This window comes from Symphalangus syndactylus, chromosome 5, assembly GCF_028878055.3.
Source record: "Symphalangus syndactylus isolate Jambi chromosome 5, NHGRI_mSymSyn1-v2.1_pri, whole genome shotgun sequence".
Classification (NCBI taxonomy): domain Eukaryota; kingdom Metazoa; phylum Chordata; class Mammalia; order Primates; family Hylobatidae; genus Symphalangus; species Symphalangus syndactylus.
Genome location: NC_072427.2, coordinates 54165632 through 54184718, shown reverse-complemented (window position 1 = coordinate 54184718; position 19087 = coordinate 54165632). Strand labels below are relative to the sequence as shown.

General features: G+C 44.6%; 1 protein-coding gene across 2 annotated transcripts in view; it reads right to left on the bottom strand.

Annotated features, from left to right (window-relative positions):
* Positions 1-19087, bottom strand: part of LOC129482531 (golgin subfamily A member 8S-like) — a 32963-nt gene that overhangs the window by 2015 nt on the left and 11861 nt on the right. Inside the window, exons 4-17 of one of the 2 annotated variants that reach the window (XM_063639048.1) lie at positions 17391-17437; positions 7016-7135; positions 6060-6119; positions 5828-5878; positions 4938-4976; positions 4628-4675; positions 4455-4539; positions 4256-4359; positions 3130-3216; positions 2915-3022; positions 2641-2719; positions 2032-2264; positions 1705-1776; positions 75-150 (exon numbers count right to left, since the gene is read on the bottom strand). In XM_063639048.1, coding sequence (XP_063495118.1) covers positions 75-150; positions 1705-1776; positions 2032-2264; positions 2641-2719; positions 2915-3022; positions 3130-3216; positions 4256-4359; positions 4455-4539; positions 4628-4675; positions 4938-4976; positions 5828-5878; positions 6060-6119; positions 7016-7135; positions 17391-17437 — 1209 coding nt within the window. Of the gene's footprint in view, positions 1-74; positions 151-1704; positions 1777-2031; positions 2265-2640; positions 2720-2914; positions 3023-3129; positions 3242-4255; positions 4360-4454; positions 4540-4627; positions 4676-4937; positions 4977-5827; positions 5879-6059; positions 6120-7015; positions 7136-8821; positions 9467-17390; positions 17438-19087 lie in introns of those variants that run through there. The other variant, XM_055278490.2, reaches the window with a different exon arrangement.

Genomic DNA, 19087 nt, shown 5'->3' with positions numbered 1-19087 from the left:
CTCAATCCTATGTTGTTAACAGTCCCCCCTTCCTCCTGGGGCTCTATCCTCTTCCTCTAAGCGGTCTCCAGTACCTTCCCCAGGGAGAGCCATGAGGCCCAACTGGACTGTTAGCTGCTGGTTCTGCTGACTGGCAGCTTCCAGGTGCTCCTAAGGGGCCAGGAAAGAGTGAGAAGGATGGAGTTTGCTAGGTCATCCCCCTCACGGCCCCATCCTCGCAGCTGCCTCCCCTGGATCTCCTGCAACTTTTGGCGGGCCATCTCAGCCACCGCTTTGCCCCAAGCTTCCTGCTGCTGCAGCTGGTTCATTAGCTGGGTCTGCTGCAGTCACTGCCTGTGCAGCACCTCCTTCTCAGAGGTCAGCTGCTGATAGGTGGCCACCTGCTGCTGATAGGTGGCCACGTACTGCTGCACGTGACCCAGGTAATGGTCTGGCTGCTGCTGCAGACTCTGAGCCTCTTGGCTCTTCAGCCCCACCTGCAGGAAGACCCTGGGTGTGCGGGCACGTGGTTGCTGGTTTCCAGATTCTGGGCCCATTAATAGGGTAGTGAGGGCACCGTGGGGGCTCTGTCGGCTGCCCAGGCCCCTGTCCCCTTACTCCAGGCCTAAGTGACTGCCTCGCTTTCCTAGAACCCCATGCCTCCTTCCCCAGCCTCAAATCTCATACCCTCTTCTCATTTAATCCTCAGCACCTCTGTAAGGAAAATGCTAACTTCCTTGTGAAGTTAAAGAAACAGAGACTGGCTGGGCGCGGTGGCTCACGCTTGTAATCCCAGCACTTTGGGAGGCCGAGGCGGGCAGATCACAAGGTCAGGAGTTCGAGACCACGGTGAAACCCCGTCTCTACTAACAATACAAAAAAAAAAAAAAAAATAGCCGGGCGTGGTGGCGGGCGCCTGTAGTCCCAGCTACTCGGAGAGGCTGAGGCAAGAGAATGGCGTGAACCCGGGAGGCGGAGCTTGCAGTGAGCCTAGATTGCGCCACTGCACTCCAGCCTGGGCGACAAAGCGAGACTCCGTCTCAAAAAAAGAAAAAAAAAAAGAAACAGAGACTTAGAGATGCAAAGTACTTGAATGGTGACCAGTGGAACCGAGGCTGGAATCCAGTTTTAATCTAAGGAGTCTTTTGTTTTGAGACAAAAGTGTCACTCTGTCACCCAGGCTGGAGTGCAGTGATGCAATCTCAGCTCACTGCAACCTCCACCTCCTGGGTTGAAGCAATTCTCGTGCCTCAGCCTCCTGAGTAGGTGGAATTACAGGCAGGTGCACCATGTCCCGCTAATTTTTTTTTTTTTTTTGTAATTTTAGTAGAGATGAGGTTTTACCACATTGGCCAGGCTGATCTCAAACTCCCAACCTCAAGTGATTCTCCTGCCTCAGCCTCCCAAAGTGCTGGGATTATAGGCGTGAGCCACTGCGCCTGGCATAAGGAGCCTGTTATACCACTGTCTCTTCCCCTTTGATTGGGGGGGCTCCACGCCTCTAGCTGGGATGATGATGTCCAGACCTGGGAGGAGCCCAGGGCTACCCACCTCTAAAAGTCAGAGGGCAGGAAGCAAGAAACAGCCACAGGACTGCCCTGGGGGGTGCTGTGGTCACCAGCCCCCAGGCTGGAGCTGCCTCTTGCCTGGCACTTCCCCTCCCCAGAGGCTAGTGCCCGCCTCCCAGCCCTTCTTGGATGGGGTGGAGGTTTCCGTCTCCTTCACCTCATCCAGCTTCTCCTGTAGCTCCTTTACTTGCTGCTGCAACTGCAGTGCACTCTTGTTCTCATTGTTCAGGACAGAGAGAAGCAATCAGCAGCCACCCACTGCAGCTGGGGACCCCAGAACTTGGTGTCTGCCTCCCATGGCACCAGGAAGGGTGGAGGCAGGTTAGAAAAATCATCCCCTCTCTCCTACAGCCACCTGGTTCACAGGTGCCTTTAGAAGTAACATTTCACGTGAGGGCTACACTGCCCCATTTTAGAGGTGGGGAAACAAAGGCCCGGAGGGCTAGGGAGGAGGGCACGCTCCCCAGCTGGGGCAACGCACCAGCTCCTCAAAGACGTTCTGTGGCTTGGCCAGCTGCTGAAGCCTCTCCTGCTGTTCCTGAAGCCTCTCCTCCAGCTCTCGAAGCCTCTCTTCTTGGACCCGGTTCAGGAGACTTATGTGATGATTCTTTTCGACCTGGGCCTGGAGCTCTCCTGCCACTCTCTCGAGTTGCTTCCTCAGGTGCTGCAGCTCCACCTCAGAGGGCACTGCTGGGGGCTCTCGGGGCAGGGGTTCGGCTGAGAAAGGAAGCAGACAACAAGGGCCTCTGGATTCTCAAACAAAACAAAACAAAAACCCTCCTCTTGGTGCACAGCTCCTCTCAGGCTCCCCAAACTTGGCCTCGCTGCTAATGATTCCTTGCACCCAGATGGTAGCCAGTCTTCAAAGCCACTTTCAGATAGAGAGAACTGTGGGTTGCTGACAATGGGCCCCCTTTGCTGATAGGGACACTGAGGCTCATGGAGATGACAAGACTTGCCGTCTCCTGGCACAGACCTCTTTCCCTCTGCCTCCCTCTCCCTTCCATCCACCCATCTCCCTAGGGCATTCTAAGCCACCCCCACAGCCCTCTGATGCCAGTCCTGCTCCCAGGTCATGCCAGCCCCATCTTACCCATCTCATTTTTGAGTTTGGACTCCAGCTCCTCTACCTGATGCATATAACGCCTTTTTTCGTTCTTCAATATGTCAATCTGCCAAAAGCACAGGGGGAAAGGGCCCTGGAGAGAGGGGCTGGTTGCTGGGCAGGCTCCCATCTCCCTCTCTGCCCCCACTTCCACAAAGCCCAGACCCATGACCACCTCTGGCTGTACTATTCTCATTTTACAGATGCCCAGAAAGATCCAGTGACCTATCTAAGGTGGGATGTCTGAAGGGTCAGATCTCACCTCTTGCGACATTTTTCTTACCCTCTGCTGCCACCTGTCCCTCTCTCCTTCTATTTGATGAGCATATTGATCTCGTTCTAATTGGACTTTGGTCAGCAACTCCTTCAACTGCAAGAATGGGCAGAGAAGTTAGGAAGGGCTGTCACTGGTCCTCACCTGCTCCTGGCTACCTGGGGTCATCTTCCTTCCACATCCCTCCCTCTGCAAAACCTCACCCGTGTTAGCTGTGTTTTCAGCCGTGCCTTCTCCTCTTTGGACTGCTGTAAGCGCCACCGGCTAAGTTCTCTACTGCAGCTCGAGAACTGGATGGTGAAGAGTGAGAAGTTTCTATCTGGGGAGCCCAGGACATTCCACACAGTGCCCCTTAAAAGGGCCAGGGCTAGGCTCAATAAACAACTCGGTCAGTAAAGATCAAGGCATTTCCAAGCCCGTAGTCTGGATTTGAAAAGAACTCAGAAAAGTTGGAAGGGACAGGGAAAGAGACTGAATTTACAGCTGGCTAACAGAGGCCCAGAGAGATCAGATAATATTGCTATTATTAATATTATTATTATTACCACTGTTTGAACGTTTATGGAGTGCTTCACCAGGTATGATGCTAGCAATCCCATTTAATCCTCGCAACCACCATAGGAGACAGTTACTATGATCACCTCTATTGTGTAGATGAAAAAACATGGAGTATTTGAGGTTAAGTGCTTGCCTAAGATCACTTAGGCAGAGCTGGGATTTGAACACCCAGTTCTATCTGATTCTATAAGCCCATTTTTCTTGCTGGGGGTGGGGGCACAGATAGGAAGGGGAAAATTAATCTTTTGTTCACTTTTTGAAACGATGATACATTTGCATAGTCCAAAACTCAGAAGGTACAGAAAGGAAGTATCTCTCAGCCACCCTGTTGCTCTCTCCTGAATTTTTTATGAACTCTCTCAGACATGTTTTATGTCTATTATCATAGTATGTACACAAACAGGCGCACACACACGCATTTCCCCTCTCTACAGAAATGGTAACACACTAAAGGTACTCTTCTGTACCTTCACAGTACAAGTACCCAATACCCCACCTAGGACTTGCCCAAGACCACAGCCAGGTAAGGGCAGGGCAGGCACTTGGCCTCCAAGCTCTGTGTCCAGTGCTCACTCCCCACAGTGTCCCCCAACTCACCCACGGCAGCTGACTCAGCCCCATGCTGCCTCTAACAACCATAAACAAAAGCAGCGAGAAATGGCCATGCTGCCTTCTGGGCAGGACACTCCATCCTGCAGAAGGGACCTTTAGGCTCACTCCTCCATCTGTGAAGCCGGGCACCCAGGGGACAGGGCAAGTGGTTGAACTCACACTGATACACTTCTGTGTGGTGGCCACAGCAGAGAGAGCCCGCTCCAACTCTTCTATGCACTGAAATGAACATTGCAGGTGGCCTGCCAGATCCTTGGACTCTTCTGCAATGAGAGAGTTGAGATGGGGCTCAAAGGACTCCCCCTGAAGACCTGTCAAAGTGCCAGGTTGCAGGATGACAGGGTGCCCAGATTCCTACCTTCAAAGTGTCTGAGAAGACTTTTTGTGCGACACAGGTCCGCATGTAATTTCTCTTTTTCTACGTTCAATACGTGGATTTGAACCTTTGGGAGAAAAACCAAGCAAGTGCTGAAAGAGAAGGAAAGAAACATTCTCGGGAGGACAGGAGGAAACTTCACACCCTCCACTCACTTCTAGGCCCCTTTCGGCTTTGTGTCTCCTGTTGTTTTCTTTCTTTTCCTATAGGAAGAGGAAGACTGAGCTCTTACCAGGGGGAGGCAGAGATGGCACAGCAAGAGACATGCCCCCAGAATGCCACCAATGCCCCAGGACAGGACCACCCATGGGACCAGGTTATGAGAGGCCCTGTGGGGATGGGGTGGAATGTGAGGAGTGAGCCTTCTTCCCCAGGCTGGGAGTGGGTGAGATGAGACTGAGGCCTCTATGTCTGAGTGCCCCCCAAACCCAGCAGTCATGTCGGGAGGAAAGGAAATCACGTTACTTCTTCCAGTTGATGTTCCAATTCTTTATTCTGTTGTTTCTGTGGGGAGAGTCAAATTAAGGTGATGGAGGGCGGCCCCCTCAACTCTATTCCCCAGACCAGGAAGCGGTAGGCAGGGGCCAGGAATGGATTTTAAAGGCAAAGTTCTCAGACATAATGGGAACATGAACAGGTAAACTCTCCTCAAGCTCCCAAGGACAGAGGATTTGGGTCTTTGTTGGTTTTTGCCCACAGCCACAGAACTCAAAGTCTGAATCAGGACTCTCTTGAGAGGACAGTAACATAAACCTCCAGAGATGGAGTTTGAGAAAGTCCCCTCCTTCAGGCAGCTTGTGATTTAGAAAAGTTTGTTCATTCAATAAACATTTAATGAGCACATATGGGCCAGGTACGGTTCTTCACAGCAGATATTGGATGGAAAAGGACAGACAGAGCCCTTGGCCCTGCGGTTTCCATTCTAGGGGGCCTTTAAATCTCGGACTCTCAGAGCTAACAGAGACCTTTGATACTCACTACCTCCTCTGGAAACACAAGCCCAAAAAGGAGAGGTGGCTTGTCCAGAATCGAAGATCAAATTAGGGACTGAGTCACAGCAGAAATACAGGGCCCCTGACAACCAGTCAGGCTAGCAATTCCCCGAGAGGCAACAACCCCAGGGCGTGTGTAGCAAGGACTCGAGAAGGGATGTATGGAGAGGAGAGAGTCGGCAAAGAGGGAAGCAAAAGAAAAGCCACGCTGCATGCTCTGGGGTCCCTCCAGGTGAGGCGTGGGCACCCCAGCTCTCTATTTACCCTTGGCACCAGGGGCCCGCAGCTCTTTCTTCAAGGCCCTAAGGGGAAACCAGCCCAGGATTGGCAGCATGGAATCAGGGGACCCCACTGAACTCTTACCAAAGATTTGATGGTGTTCTTCAGTTGATTGATTTCTTCTTGGCACGGGCTCTGAGGCGCATGCAGAGAGGAGGAGGTGGAGCAGGAGTTTGGGGAGAGGTAGAGAGAACAATCATTAGGGCTGGGGTGTGTGGGCTGTCTCGGCTGGCAAAGGAGTACCCAGTCCCCTCTGTGTGATGAGGTTGGAGGACTGGTCTGCAGGGTCACTGCACCTCCACCCAGAGCCTCTTACCTCCAGATCCTTCAGGGTAGCCGATGATGTAGGGCCCTCCCCGTGGAAACCTGTTGCTGACTACAAGACATGAGAGTGCATATGGAGATGTTCTGTCCCCCTCAGTGTCTGAGCCCTCTGACTTCCTTTCTTCCCCATCAACTGGCAACATTTTCTTTTCTGCCTATCTTGGATCTTTGTCCCATAACTCTGTGCCAACTTCTCTCATGGTTCTTATCTCCCCACCATCCCACCTGGGGGCCCTTTCAATGACTCCTGATGGCAAGTGACTGTTCTCATTGTCCTGGCTTCCCCTTGAGACTGGGGATGAGGAAAATCAAACAGCAATGCTGGGTGTCCTGGATATTTACAGCAGGCCATGTACTATGTACTAGGGATTAACATAAAAACAACAATAACAAATCTCATTTAAACTTCACAAATGGAAGTCAAACAATACCACCTCTGTGATACAGATGTAAAAAGAGAGGCCCAAAGAGCTCAAGCAACTTGCCGTAAATCATATACCTGCCAGATGGACAGGCAGGATTTAAACCCAGAATTCCTTTTTTTTTTTTTTTTTTTGAGACAGAGTCTCGCTCTGTCTCCCAGGCTGGAGTGCAGTGGCACAATCTCGGCTCACTGCAAGCTCTGCCTCCCAGGTTCACGCCATTCTCCTGCCTCAGCTTCCCGAGTAGCTGGGACTACAGGTGCCCGCCACCATGCCTGGAAAATTTCTTTGTATTTTTTAGTACAGACGGGGTTTCACCATGTTAGCCAGGATGGTCTCAATCTCCTGACCTCGTGATCTGCCTGCCTTGGTCTCCCAAAGTGCTGGGATTACAGGCATGAGCCACCACACCTGGCCAAACCCAGAAGTCTTAACCAGTACCCAACAGTCCATCCACAATTTTAACAATTACCCTCTACTGCCCCTTGGACCCCTGTCCCCAGGAGCCTGGCCAGCCAAGACTCACATCCCCAGGTGACTGGCAACCACAAGAAGTGGCTGTCTCAGGGATACTGCCATTCGTTTTCCTGTTCCTCTTCGCTCCTGCTGTAACTCTAGGGCTGTTTTTCTGCCAATATTTTTTAAACTGTGGGAAAGAAGAGCAGTAATACTCATGAGAACTGTCAGCCCCTACAGCCACATCCTCCTTTACAGTTTTTACAAAATACTCTTATACACCATCTGATTTAATGACACCAACAACAGTACAAGGTGTTGTCACAATCATTTAGTGACTGAGAGGGATTGATATCATGGCTAGAAAAAGAAAAAGGCGATACTGGGACTTTGAAACTCAGTCTTCTGACTCCAAGCTCTGAGGTTTTGCCAAGAATCAGCAGCTGCCAGGGGCCAAAACCAGAGGCAGAGGTAGAAAAGTAAACATTAAGTAGGCAGGAACTGTATGCCGTGTGGCTTAGAGTCAGACATTCTCACACATCTGTTAGTGTGAAGAAGTGCACCAGTACCTCCCAAACTTTTATATCAATGTGTCCTCATGGCAGAAGGCAGCCTTTTTGTTAAATCTGGGAATTTATCAGAAAGAGGACAAACCAAGTCTCATTTCAGAGAGAAGTCTGGTATACCCTTAGAAACCTATGTGACTGTCATCCCTAAGTACATTCATGTTTTTTCTCTTGATCTCAAGAGAATCAAGGGAAACTGATGCTTCAGAAAGATGTCCCACATTTATCCTGTGGCACTCAAAGTACCCAAGGTTGAGATAATATGAGGAAGATTCAAGCTGTCAAGTTCAGTTTCCCAAGATCTATTCCACAGAAGATGAGCAAATCTCACTTCAGAGAGCACTGACTGAAGGGCAGTCTGGTCCCAGAACCATGGAGAATTAGAATATGAGATGGAGAACTGAGAAAAAAATGTTGAAATCTCTCTGGAAAGCAGAAGCCTGGGAGAAAACCAAACCAAACCCATTCTCCCATTGCCACCCAGAGACACTGTCAACGTTTTGAGCTCATGGGGGAAGTGTAGGCTTTTCCCACTGTCAATGTCTGTGCTATGGGAGTAAGGCAGCCTGAAACCTCTTGCTTCTAGGTCCCATAATCTCCATTCCCTTTGCAGCTCGAAATTTGTTCTGTGACCAGAGGAATCAGAAATTGGGTGACAACGCTTAGGGGACTGGGTCATAAGATCAAAGGCTGGTCTTGCAGTAATGACAGCTCCTAGGTGGATTGTGACATCACTACATTCCACTCCTCCTGGTCGGGGGGGGGAGGGACCACATCAGCACAATGTCCGAGTTGCTGCTCCACAATGGGGGAGGGAAACACAGGATTGGGACCCAGCTCCTTGGAGATGCCAGCGCAAAGAGCCCAGGGAGGTCCACCTTGAGGCAGCAGGAGGGGAGGGCAGAGTCTGCAGCAGGGAGCTCCAGGAGTCACCAGCCCAAAGTCACCCAGGGATGACTGGCGAGGGCGGGGCCTGGGGCTAGGGACCGAGGTCCTTGGAGACGCGAGCCCAAAGAGACCAGGGAGGTCGAGTTTGGGGCGGCAGGAGGTGAGGGCCCAGTAATGGAGCGGGAATCCCCAGGAGTCACCCACCCAAAGTCATCCTGGGGTGATTGGCAAGGGCAGGGACTGGGCTGCTTGCTTAAGGGGCAGGACCGACTGAGAAGACTTTGGTGGGTGGAGCGCAGAAGTGCCAGGTTTGGGGGGCCCAGACCGGTGTGCCTCGGGAGTGGTATGGACTCTGGCAGTGGTCTTGTCATCGGAGGGGATCTGTGGCTGGGTTGAGGGGTGATGACCTGGTGCGTTTTTACCTTTGTCTTGGCTACAGCCAATTTACTCTGTCGAGTTTCTTCTGCCATTGTGGAGTGGGTAGGGAGGTAGGGTTGGGGCCACGTCAGCAAAATCCCAGCGAGCACTAATCAACGCCTCCAGTCACCTACTAGGCAGCTGTGTGACTGAGCCAGAGGTGGCGTAACCAGGGCCCCAGTGGAATGCAGAATAGGGGTGTGGCCTTAATGCTCCAAGCCCATTGGTCAATGACAAAGATGAAAGGGAAAGGGGGTGTGGCTGGGCCCCAGTGTGTCCAGAGGGACCCATGGCTCACAAGGAAAGCTGCCCATGCAACCACTGCCCCGCCCACTCTGTGAGAGGGGAGGGGCCAGCTTTTGCTTTAAAATTTTTAAAAATGTTATGTGTGTATATTTTATATATATATATGTGTGTGTGTGTGTATTTCTGTGTATGTGTATCTGTGTGTTCCTCCAGAGCTGTCTTCATTACCCAGCTTCTATGCAAGGTCTATGATTTTGGCCTATAGTTTTCATCTTCAAATACAGTAAAAAAATTACCAGTACTACCTTAACTGAGATACAGATCCTATAAAAATGGAAAATCCATAGCATGCTTGATGACTAATGAAGCAGACTATATTATCCAACATTCCAATAAGATAAAATAATCACAATGATTCTCTTTTTTGGAAGAACGTTTATCTTATTCTCCTATGTTATTGTTAAGATTTTTTTTCTTAAACAAGAAACATGTCTAATATCTGTAAAAACACAAAGCTTTTGGGGTGGGTGCAGTGGCTCACGCCTGTAATCCCAGCACTTTGGGAGCCCAAGGCGGGTGGATGACCTGAGGTCAGGAGTTCGAGACCAGCCTGGCCAACAGGGTGAAACCCCATCTCTACTAAAAACACAAAAACTAGCCAGGCATGGTGGTGGGTGCCTGTAATCCCAGCTATTCGGGAGGCTGAGGCAGGAGAATCACTTGAACCCAGGAGATGGAGGTTGCAGTGAGCCAAGCTCACACCACTGCACTCCAGCCTGGGTGACACAGCGAGACTCCATCTCAAAAGAAATAAAATTAAATACAAAGTAAATTTTAAAAGTTTTCAATTTAATAAGCACTCAAAGCTCTTTACCAATTTAAAACAAATACAAGGTCCATTTTTCTAGAATCACTTGGCTTCTCTAAGCCTTGCAAATGAAACTGAATTTCTCACTTGATACTTGGCTATGACTTGCAATCATGAAAACCAAGAATTGTGTTATGTCACTGTGTACTGCTTATTACCTGTATTTCACATGAGGCTGGGATCAAGGGTTGAGTCTTTCATGATTTGCTCCATAACCTGTGTGTGCTTCTTATCCCAGACCAAACTAAGCTTTTGTTTAGAGTTCTACAATTTACAGTTAGTAGACAAGAGTGGTTCTCAGTAATGTAGTCTCTGGACTAGCAGCATCAGCAGCACCTGAGAACTTTCTGTAAGTGCAAATTCTCAGGCCCTACCCTGGACCTGGTGAATCAGAATCTCTGGAGTAGGGCTCAGCAATCTGTGCTGCAGTAATCCCTCCAGGTGCTCAGGAACCTCTGGCATACAGCAGGTAGAAAAATGTGTTTCCTTATGTAGGTCCAAAGCCAGGGATACTATACGTTCTATCTCAATATGAAACAATGACATGCAATTAAAACACTTAACTCTCCTTCCTACTCCCACCCTCCATCCAATGTGTTTTATTTTTATGAGTTCAATAAGAAAACAAGTGGCAGTCATTTTAGTCTAAAAAGTATATTTACAAGTATTACTTCTCATCCAGCCTGACCTCATACAAAACCATTTACATCCTCTTACAGCTAAAATTTTAAAAAAGCATCTTCACAATGTAAGTCTCAGGCACACTAGGAGTTCTATAATAAAACACCAAGTGGATTGGAATGTCCAAACTTACTAGAGAAGTGGAATCATTCGCTATATTTTCAAATTGCATTCCAAGGAAATTTAAGTTCTGAATTTTTTTCACCTTCATACTTCCAACTTAATAGAATTCAACCAGAACACTCCATTCCTTCAAAGCCTCTAGCCAGGCAAAGTTTTACTGTATTACTTCTTGCTTTCAATGGATATAAAGCAGCGTCCTGGTTGGCACATTTTGTATGCCTGCAAAGATGCAGAACTAAACAGTTCTATCTGTTCCATGTTAAAACAAAAGTCCTGTAAACCTTGGATGGTGAGTGTAATACTTTAGCACTAGCACCAAAGCCTCAAATATGAAAAGATACCAAGAACAGCACTAGCAAAGAAAATTAAACTCTCAGCCAGGAGCAGTAGTTCACACATGTAATCCTAGGACTTTGACAAGCCAAGGTGGGAGGATTACTTGAAGTCAGGAGTTCAAGACAAGCCTGGGAAGCATAGCGAATTCACATCTCCACAAAAAATTTTAAAAAACAGCTGGGCATGGTGGCACACACCTGTAGTCCTAGCTACTTGGCAGTAGTACACACACACACACAAAATAAACAGAGATACAGGACAAAGACATACTTTTGACTCTTCTACAAAAAGTTATATTCTTGCTTTTCAGCCAGACGCAGTGGCTCATGCCTATAATCCCAGCACTTTAGGAGGCCAAGGCGGGCAGATCACGAGGTCAGATCGATAGCATCCTAACATGGTGAAACCCCATCTCTTACTAAAAATACAATAAATTAGCCAGGCGTGGTGGCAGACGCCTGTAGTCCCAGCTACTCAGGAGGCTGAGGCAGGGGAATGGCATGAACCTGGGAGTGGGAGCTTGCCGTGAGCCGAGATAATGCCACTGCACTCCAGCCTGGGTGACAAAGCGAGACTCAGTCTCAAAAAAAAAAATATATATATATATATATATTTTTTTTTAAAGTTTACATAAGTTGTTCATTTTACAAAAAGGAGTTTTTCATATTTATGTTGGATTTCATTATGGATTTGATTTTTTCTGGTGGAATGTGTATTCTTCATTTTTGTTATTTATTGCTCTTTAAAAGCATCAGATTCCTATCCAAAGAAGCTTGCAATAGTATAACGAGAAAATTAATGGAATATAAATACATGAATTGATTAAAATGTAGTTATTGTAGTAACAGTAGATGTCTTTTGTATTGACTATAATTCATTCTATCTTTGAAAATTGAAATAAAATTAAAAATATTTCAGCTTATCCTAAACTTCAGCAGAAAAAGATATAGAATTCTGAAAGTTCTTTCTTACTTGATAATGACACACAAAATAAAAGACATATATCAAAATAACTTGCTTACATGGCTATGAAATAGCTATCCAGGATAGTAGATCTATGTAGTTTTATTGTGAATGAACAGAAGTCACTGCATATTGAATAAAAAGGTGAAGTGTAATTACATACAATGCTTGTCAAACTACTGTTGTCAATTTTAAAAAGGAATTACAATTTGAGAACAGAAATTATTATTATTATTATTATTTGAGACGGAGTCTCGCTCTGTCACCCAGGCTGGAGTGCAGTGGTGCCATCTCGGCTCACTGCAAGCTCCACCTCCCAGGTTCACGCTATTCTCCTGCCTCAGCCTCCCGAGTAGCTGGGACTACAAGGCGCCTGCCACCATGCCCGGATAATTTTTTGTATTTTTAGTAGAGACGGGGTTTCACCGTGTTAGCCGGGATGGTCTCGATCTCCTGACCTCGTGATCTGCCCGCCTCGGCCTCCCAAAGTGCTGGGATTACAGGCATGAGCCACTGCGCCTGGCCGAGAATAGAAATTATTAAAGAAAACAGAAAGAGATGTCATTACCTTAATACAGCCTAAATTGTCACCAACCCTACTTAATTATTCAGCATATCCTGAAAACCTTGATGAAATCCATCATGGTTAGCTTGTTCTTTGCAGTTATCCGTAGGCAATAGAAGCAAATCACAAACTCCAGGTTAAATGTGTTTAAATTCTAAGACAATGACTGCAAAACATTAAAGACACATCAGTTCCTCCCCAGGAATTACTTCTGAGTTTGGAGTACGGTGGTTTGTATAGACCTCTCTTTGTAACCTTGTTGCTGTTAAGATAATACACAGCACTTTATTGTCAATAGAAAATGGCAGAACCTATTGCTCTGGAGAAGGCTTTCTCCTGGAAATGAATGACAAATCACGATTACATAAATCAAGAGATGACATAACATATCTATAGGTTGCACAATAATAAACATGGCATGAAAAACATATTGCATTTGCAAGATTAGAGCTAATCAGTTTTGCAGAGTGCAATAAATCAATTTTGAAAATGCCAAGTCAAATCAGGTGTGCTAAGCTATTAACTAGTATGTGGTTTACAACAAAACCAGAAGTAGAATTATAGAATTTGTTTTAGACAAGGCCGGGCGCGGTGGCTCACGCTTGTAATCCCAGCACTTTGGGAGGCCGAGGTGGGCGGATCACGAGGTCAGGAGATCGAGACCACGGTGAAACCCCGTCTCTACTAAAAATACAAAAAATTAGCCGGGCGTGATGGCGGGCGCCTGTAGTCCCAGCTACTCGGAGAGGCTGAGGCAGGAGAATGGCGTGAACCTGCGAGGCGGAGCTTGCAGTGAGCAGAGATCGAGTCACTGCACTCCAGCCTGGGTGACAGAGTGAGACTCCGTCTCAAAAAAATAAAAGAATTTATTTTAGACAGCTTTATTTGCAGAGCATATAAAATTGCTAAGAAATATAATGCATTTACATAGGCAGCCATATTATTCTGTGATAGGAAAGAAGAATTCAAACAGGAAAAATAATGCCGTTTCTATTTTATGAAAACTAAATTATCGAAATTAAGTTTTAAAAGTTAACAATCATTCCCCTAGGGATTTCATTTTATTTTATTTTATTTTATTTATTTATTTATTTTGAGATGGAGTCTTGCTCTCTCGCCCAGGCTGGGGTGCAGTGGCGCGATCTCGGCTCACTGCAAAGCTCCACCTCCCGCATTCACGCCATTCTCCTGCCTCAGCCTCCCTAGTAGCTGGGACCACAGACACCTGCCACCATGCCCAGCTAATTTTTTGTATTTTTAGTAGCGACAGGGTTTCACGGTGTTAGCCAGGATGGTCTTGATCTCCTGACCTCGTGATCTGCCCACCTCGGCCTCCCAAAGTGCTGGGATTACTGGCGTGAGCCACCTCGCCCAGCCCATATTAATATTATCTGGAAATATTAAATAGAAACATAATTTAAGCATGGGCATGCAGTATATTCTGCTGTAAACGGACTCTGTGACCACAGAACAGTCATGCTGTCTTGGGGAATGGAAGACTTTGGCTGTGTCCATGAAGACATGTTTGTTCCCTGAAGTTTCATTTCCCTATAACTATCCCTTAGGTTCCATTACTAAAACTGAAAGAATGAGTCAGCAAATAAGCCTGTGGGCCTCATCCATTTCCATTTATTTCCATATGTTGATATGCTGCATATTTAATAAGGAAAAAAGTTTTTCTTAACAAAATAAAACTGCAGACTATAAGATCTTCTTCATCCCTACTATTCCATTTTGCTAAGAATAGCAATAATTTACCACTCTGTTTAACTAACATGTTTTCAAGTAATGACATCCATTAAACAATGCTTCTGTTTTCATGTTAAGAGAATTCCAGACTTTCCAAGCTTTCTTACTTTGAAAAGATCAAGTAATGATGTCAAAGAAAGAAAAATGTTAAGATGATTAGGAAAGGAACAGCTATTAATTATGCTTGCCTGTTTTATGGGGGGGTTAAACTCTCATCATTCCGTATGTCATTTTGTTATTAGTTAATAACTACTGATTATATAACTATTGATAAGGTGATAGAGGATGGGTTTTCATCTATGAGACATAATATACTTTGTATAAATTATTTAGATTGCTTGCTAAGAAATATTGTTCTTATATTCATTTGCATTGGTTTATTCTATTTCCAATGTTTACATTTGGCTACTTAAAGCTAACTTTGTGAGATTTTCCAAACACTGCTAAAAATAAATCAGAGTGTTTCTTTTACACAAAGTTTGGCTATTAATGGATGTTGTCATTTTTTTATGTAGTAACAAGAAATTTGCCTAATCTCATAAAAGTTACTATTATAGAAAGTTCTAATTTTATTCCAATGAAACTAATAGTATTTAAGATATTTCCCTTGAATTTGACATGTGTATCTGAACATTAATTGAATATGCGTAATGGCAGCAAATGTGTAGGTGAATTTGGTTCTGTAAAATAGTAAAATAAGCTTTTGAGTTTGGTGAATAATGTGGACTATCAAGTTGCATATTAATGTTTTTATAATCAGGTAGTAAGTCTCAAATGCTATAATGGTTTGTGATCTAATTCTGATCTCATGTTCCAAGCAGAATTAAGATATTTTCCCTTTATTCTTTATTGTTTAAGAACAATTTATATGCAGTATAACATTCTGCAAACATTTATTGAGCACCTAATGGGAACCCCTAATTGCCGAAGATACAGTTATGAGTTAGATCAAATCACTGCCCTTGAAGTTTGGGGAGGAAGACAAGAAAAATGATTTTTCCTAAGGGCTCTTTAATATATAAATCTGCACACGAAGGAGATATAGTAAGGAAGTGGTCAATTTATATTTTCAGAAGCAAATCAAGAAAGACTCTGTGGAAGAGATAATATTCTTGTCCTGTTCCTCCTTACCAAATGGAAAGTAACACTGACTTAAACAGAATACACCAAATTTGTAGCAACCTGGCACCAACAGCTTGCTTCAAATAAATTTTCTGGTTAGGTTTATGGGTGAATGTCACGAAACCAAGTCCCATAAATCAGATAGTCATGAGATTCACTGCATTTGCAAGACCAGCTGGGTTTACATCATTATTAATAATCACATTCTCTTAATTGTATTTCTTACTAACTTAAAATGTCATGTTGAAGTATTTTTTGAAATCTCAGAGTATAATAGGTCCCACTAAGGAAAATGACAAAGTGGTTGCCCAAATCAAAATCACTCTGGGCCTACTGAGGATGTTATGGTGAGGATAAAAATGAGAGTGAAACCTTCTGAGAAAATATTTCCTCATTATTAATGAAGAAAATATGTACTATTTACTTATACCATGCTTTGGGCCCAAGAAAGAAATTACTGAAAAAGTAAACCAAAAGAGAGTTTTGAGAATTAACTCTGCAGCAGATTTAAAATAAATAAATAAATAAGAACTTCAAGCCAAGAATTTGACGGTGAGATCAAAATCAGATGGTTCTCTTTTGAGCTATAATGAAACATAAAAAGGACTTCTCCTGACTAGTAAGCTAAAATGCTTAATGATATGACATGAAGGAGTTTTGGGTACCATAAATGTTAGCATCAAAAGTTTAATGCATAAGACCGGGTGCAGTGACTCACGCCTGTAATCCCAGCACTTTGGGAGGCCAAGTCTGGTGGATCACGAGGTCAGGAGATCAAGACCATCCTGGCTAACATGGTGAAACCCCGTCTCTACTAAAAATACAAAAAATTAGCCAGGCGTGGTGGCAGGTGCCTGTAGTCCCAGCTACTCAGGAGGCTGAGGCAGGAGAATGGCGTGAACCTGGGAGGGGGAGCTTGCAGTGAGCTGAGATTGCACCCCTGCACTCCAGCCTGGGTGACAGAGGGAGACTCCATCTCAAAAAAACAAACAAACAAAAAAACAGAATCAGGCACTATACAAGGTATCTCATACATTTACCTCATTCAAAGTTGAATAATTACCAAAAATCTATGAAGTAGTTATCCCATCCCAATTTTACAGATGAGGAAACTGCGGCTCAGCAATTAAAGTAATTGGCCCAGAAAGCAGATCTTTGATCCACACCCATGTCTGTCTGAATCCTAAACCTATGCCATTTCCTTGTTCCACCCACACTCCCCAGGAAACAGAGAATGAGAAAAAGATAACCATTTGGCCAAGTCTTATAGGCAACCGGAACCCAGAGCCTTCTAACACTTGATCTACAGTGTCTTCCACCTGGTGTGTTGCTTCTATAAAAGCAAGGACACTTCCTTCCATCGGGAGTTTATAAATCATAATCTCATTAGATTATAAATAACATCATAGGGAAGCTATGTGCTATATGAGGGACAGATAAGGGTGCCCAAGAGAAACTTTGACGAAGTATAACTAAACTAATACACAGGGATCAGGGTTGAAGTATTTTATAACCAATACTCAAAACAGTAACAGTTAGCCTGGCGCAGTGGCTCACTCCTGTAATCCTAGCACTTTGGGAGTCAGAGATGGGAGAATCACTTGAGCCCAGGAGTTCGAAAACAGCCTGGGCAACACAGTGAGAGACCTTGTCTCTATGAAAATAAAAAAACAAGAACAGTTCATAAAGTTTCCAGGAGTAGCTTAGATAATCCCAGAATTGTATATTAGGAGAAGGGCTATTTTTAAATATTCTAAAATTTATAATTGGAATGCCCATAAAAATTGCCTATGAGTAGAGTCATCATTATGTCAGAAAAATTTATGATAATTATTTAGGACTCTGCTTTTGATAAGTATGTATGCTGTAACTACTTAATAAAGTCACGAAAAATAATTTTTAAAATATAAATGTTACTTACATATCCCAGTTTGCAGCTATCCACAAATGCTGGATTAGCAATTGGAACTAGAATAAAAAATGTAAATGTAAAAAAGAAAAAATTAAAATATTTAAGTCATGAAACACAGAAAGTGACAGCAAAGTTAACAGCTCAGATCTTTATAAAAAGGAAATTTACGCTGTATACCAAAAATTATATTTACTAAATTACAAAGGCACTTGTATATGAATAAGATTAAAATAAAAACTAAGAACAGTACTTTTAGTTTCCCCTACCACTTTATATTCTCTAAATGACTGCCCTTACCTGATAGACACGCACCAGCTATCGAAAAAAGTAACCTTAATACTATCCTGGAAGCAAATGAACTTAAATTTTTTTCAAGCCAATTCCCAAATGAGGGCCCACTACAGAAAACACCTCTGAACCACCGTAATTCCTTTCTGAGGATGACTCCAAACACTCTGCCAATCGATGCTAAACATGAGCCAAAAGAAACAAAAAACAAAAAAACTGACAAATTCCCATGAGCTTACCAATGGACCAAGATAGTCCAAAAAGTAATATTCCCAGAGGATAGGAAAAAAAATGTCTTAAAGGGTTGATGTCTGCCTTCAATGTCACAGCAGAAACCTTGCAGGTTACCAGATGACCCAGTAAAGGAACCAACACCCCCAACCCATTCCACATGGGCAGTTCATTCCAGTCACTGATGAAAAGGGAAGAGGTCTGTCTTATGATATCACGTTTTTTGTTTGTTTGTTTTTTTGAGATGGAGTTTCGCTCTTTTTGCCCAGGCTAGAGTGCAATGGCGTGATCTCAGCTCACTGCAAATTCTGGCTCCCGGGTTCAAGTGATTCTCCTGTCTCAGCCTCCCGAGTAGCTAGGATTACAGGAGTGCACCACCACGCCCAGCTAATTTTGTATTTTTAGTAGAGATGGGGTTTTGCCATGTTGGCCAGGCTGGTTTCAAACTGCTGACCTCAGGTGATCCACCTGCCTCGGCCTCCCAAAGTTCTGGGATTACAGGTGGTCATTCCAGTCACTGATGAGAAGGTAAAAGGTCTGTCTTATGATATCACGCCCAGCCTGATTTCACGTATTTTTTAAAAATCTTACAAGTTAACATAAAATGGAAACCTGAGTATTACAAACAACAACAACAGCAACAACAACAAGTCAAAATCACCATCTACTCTCATCTACTTTAAGACCTAAGGATTAAGCAGAGGGTAATTTTCATAAACCTAAAATCATGATAAATCAGTTTTCTCATGGTAGTTAAATCAAATTGCTATTTTAGCACTTGTTTGAGCCTCTATAAAAACATAAATTTAAATGCATAAGTCATGTCACAGAGACCTACTGGGGGGAATGGAGGAGGCTAGTGGCCATCTCCTAGTGACCGGCCACCATGCACAAATAGCAAAGGAGATTCAGCTTGGCTCAGGAGGCCCCTGAGCTCTTCTCAGTGGAGTGCATCTGCGAGCACACTTGTTACAAAAAGTCATTCCAATCTTGGTCTTTCAGAAATTATAACTTATCCATTGCCAAGGAAAGAAAATAACAGAAGTATGAATGATGAGAAAGACAACTGCTGGAAACATACAGGAGAAATAAACACAGAATTACAACAGCTAAGATGAGGACAAGGAAAACATTACACTGTCAAAACCAAAAATACTCCAAAGATGACATTACTTATATTTGTCCTT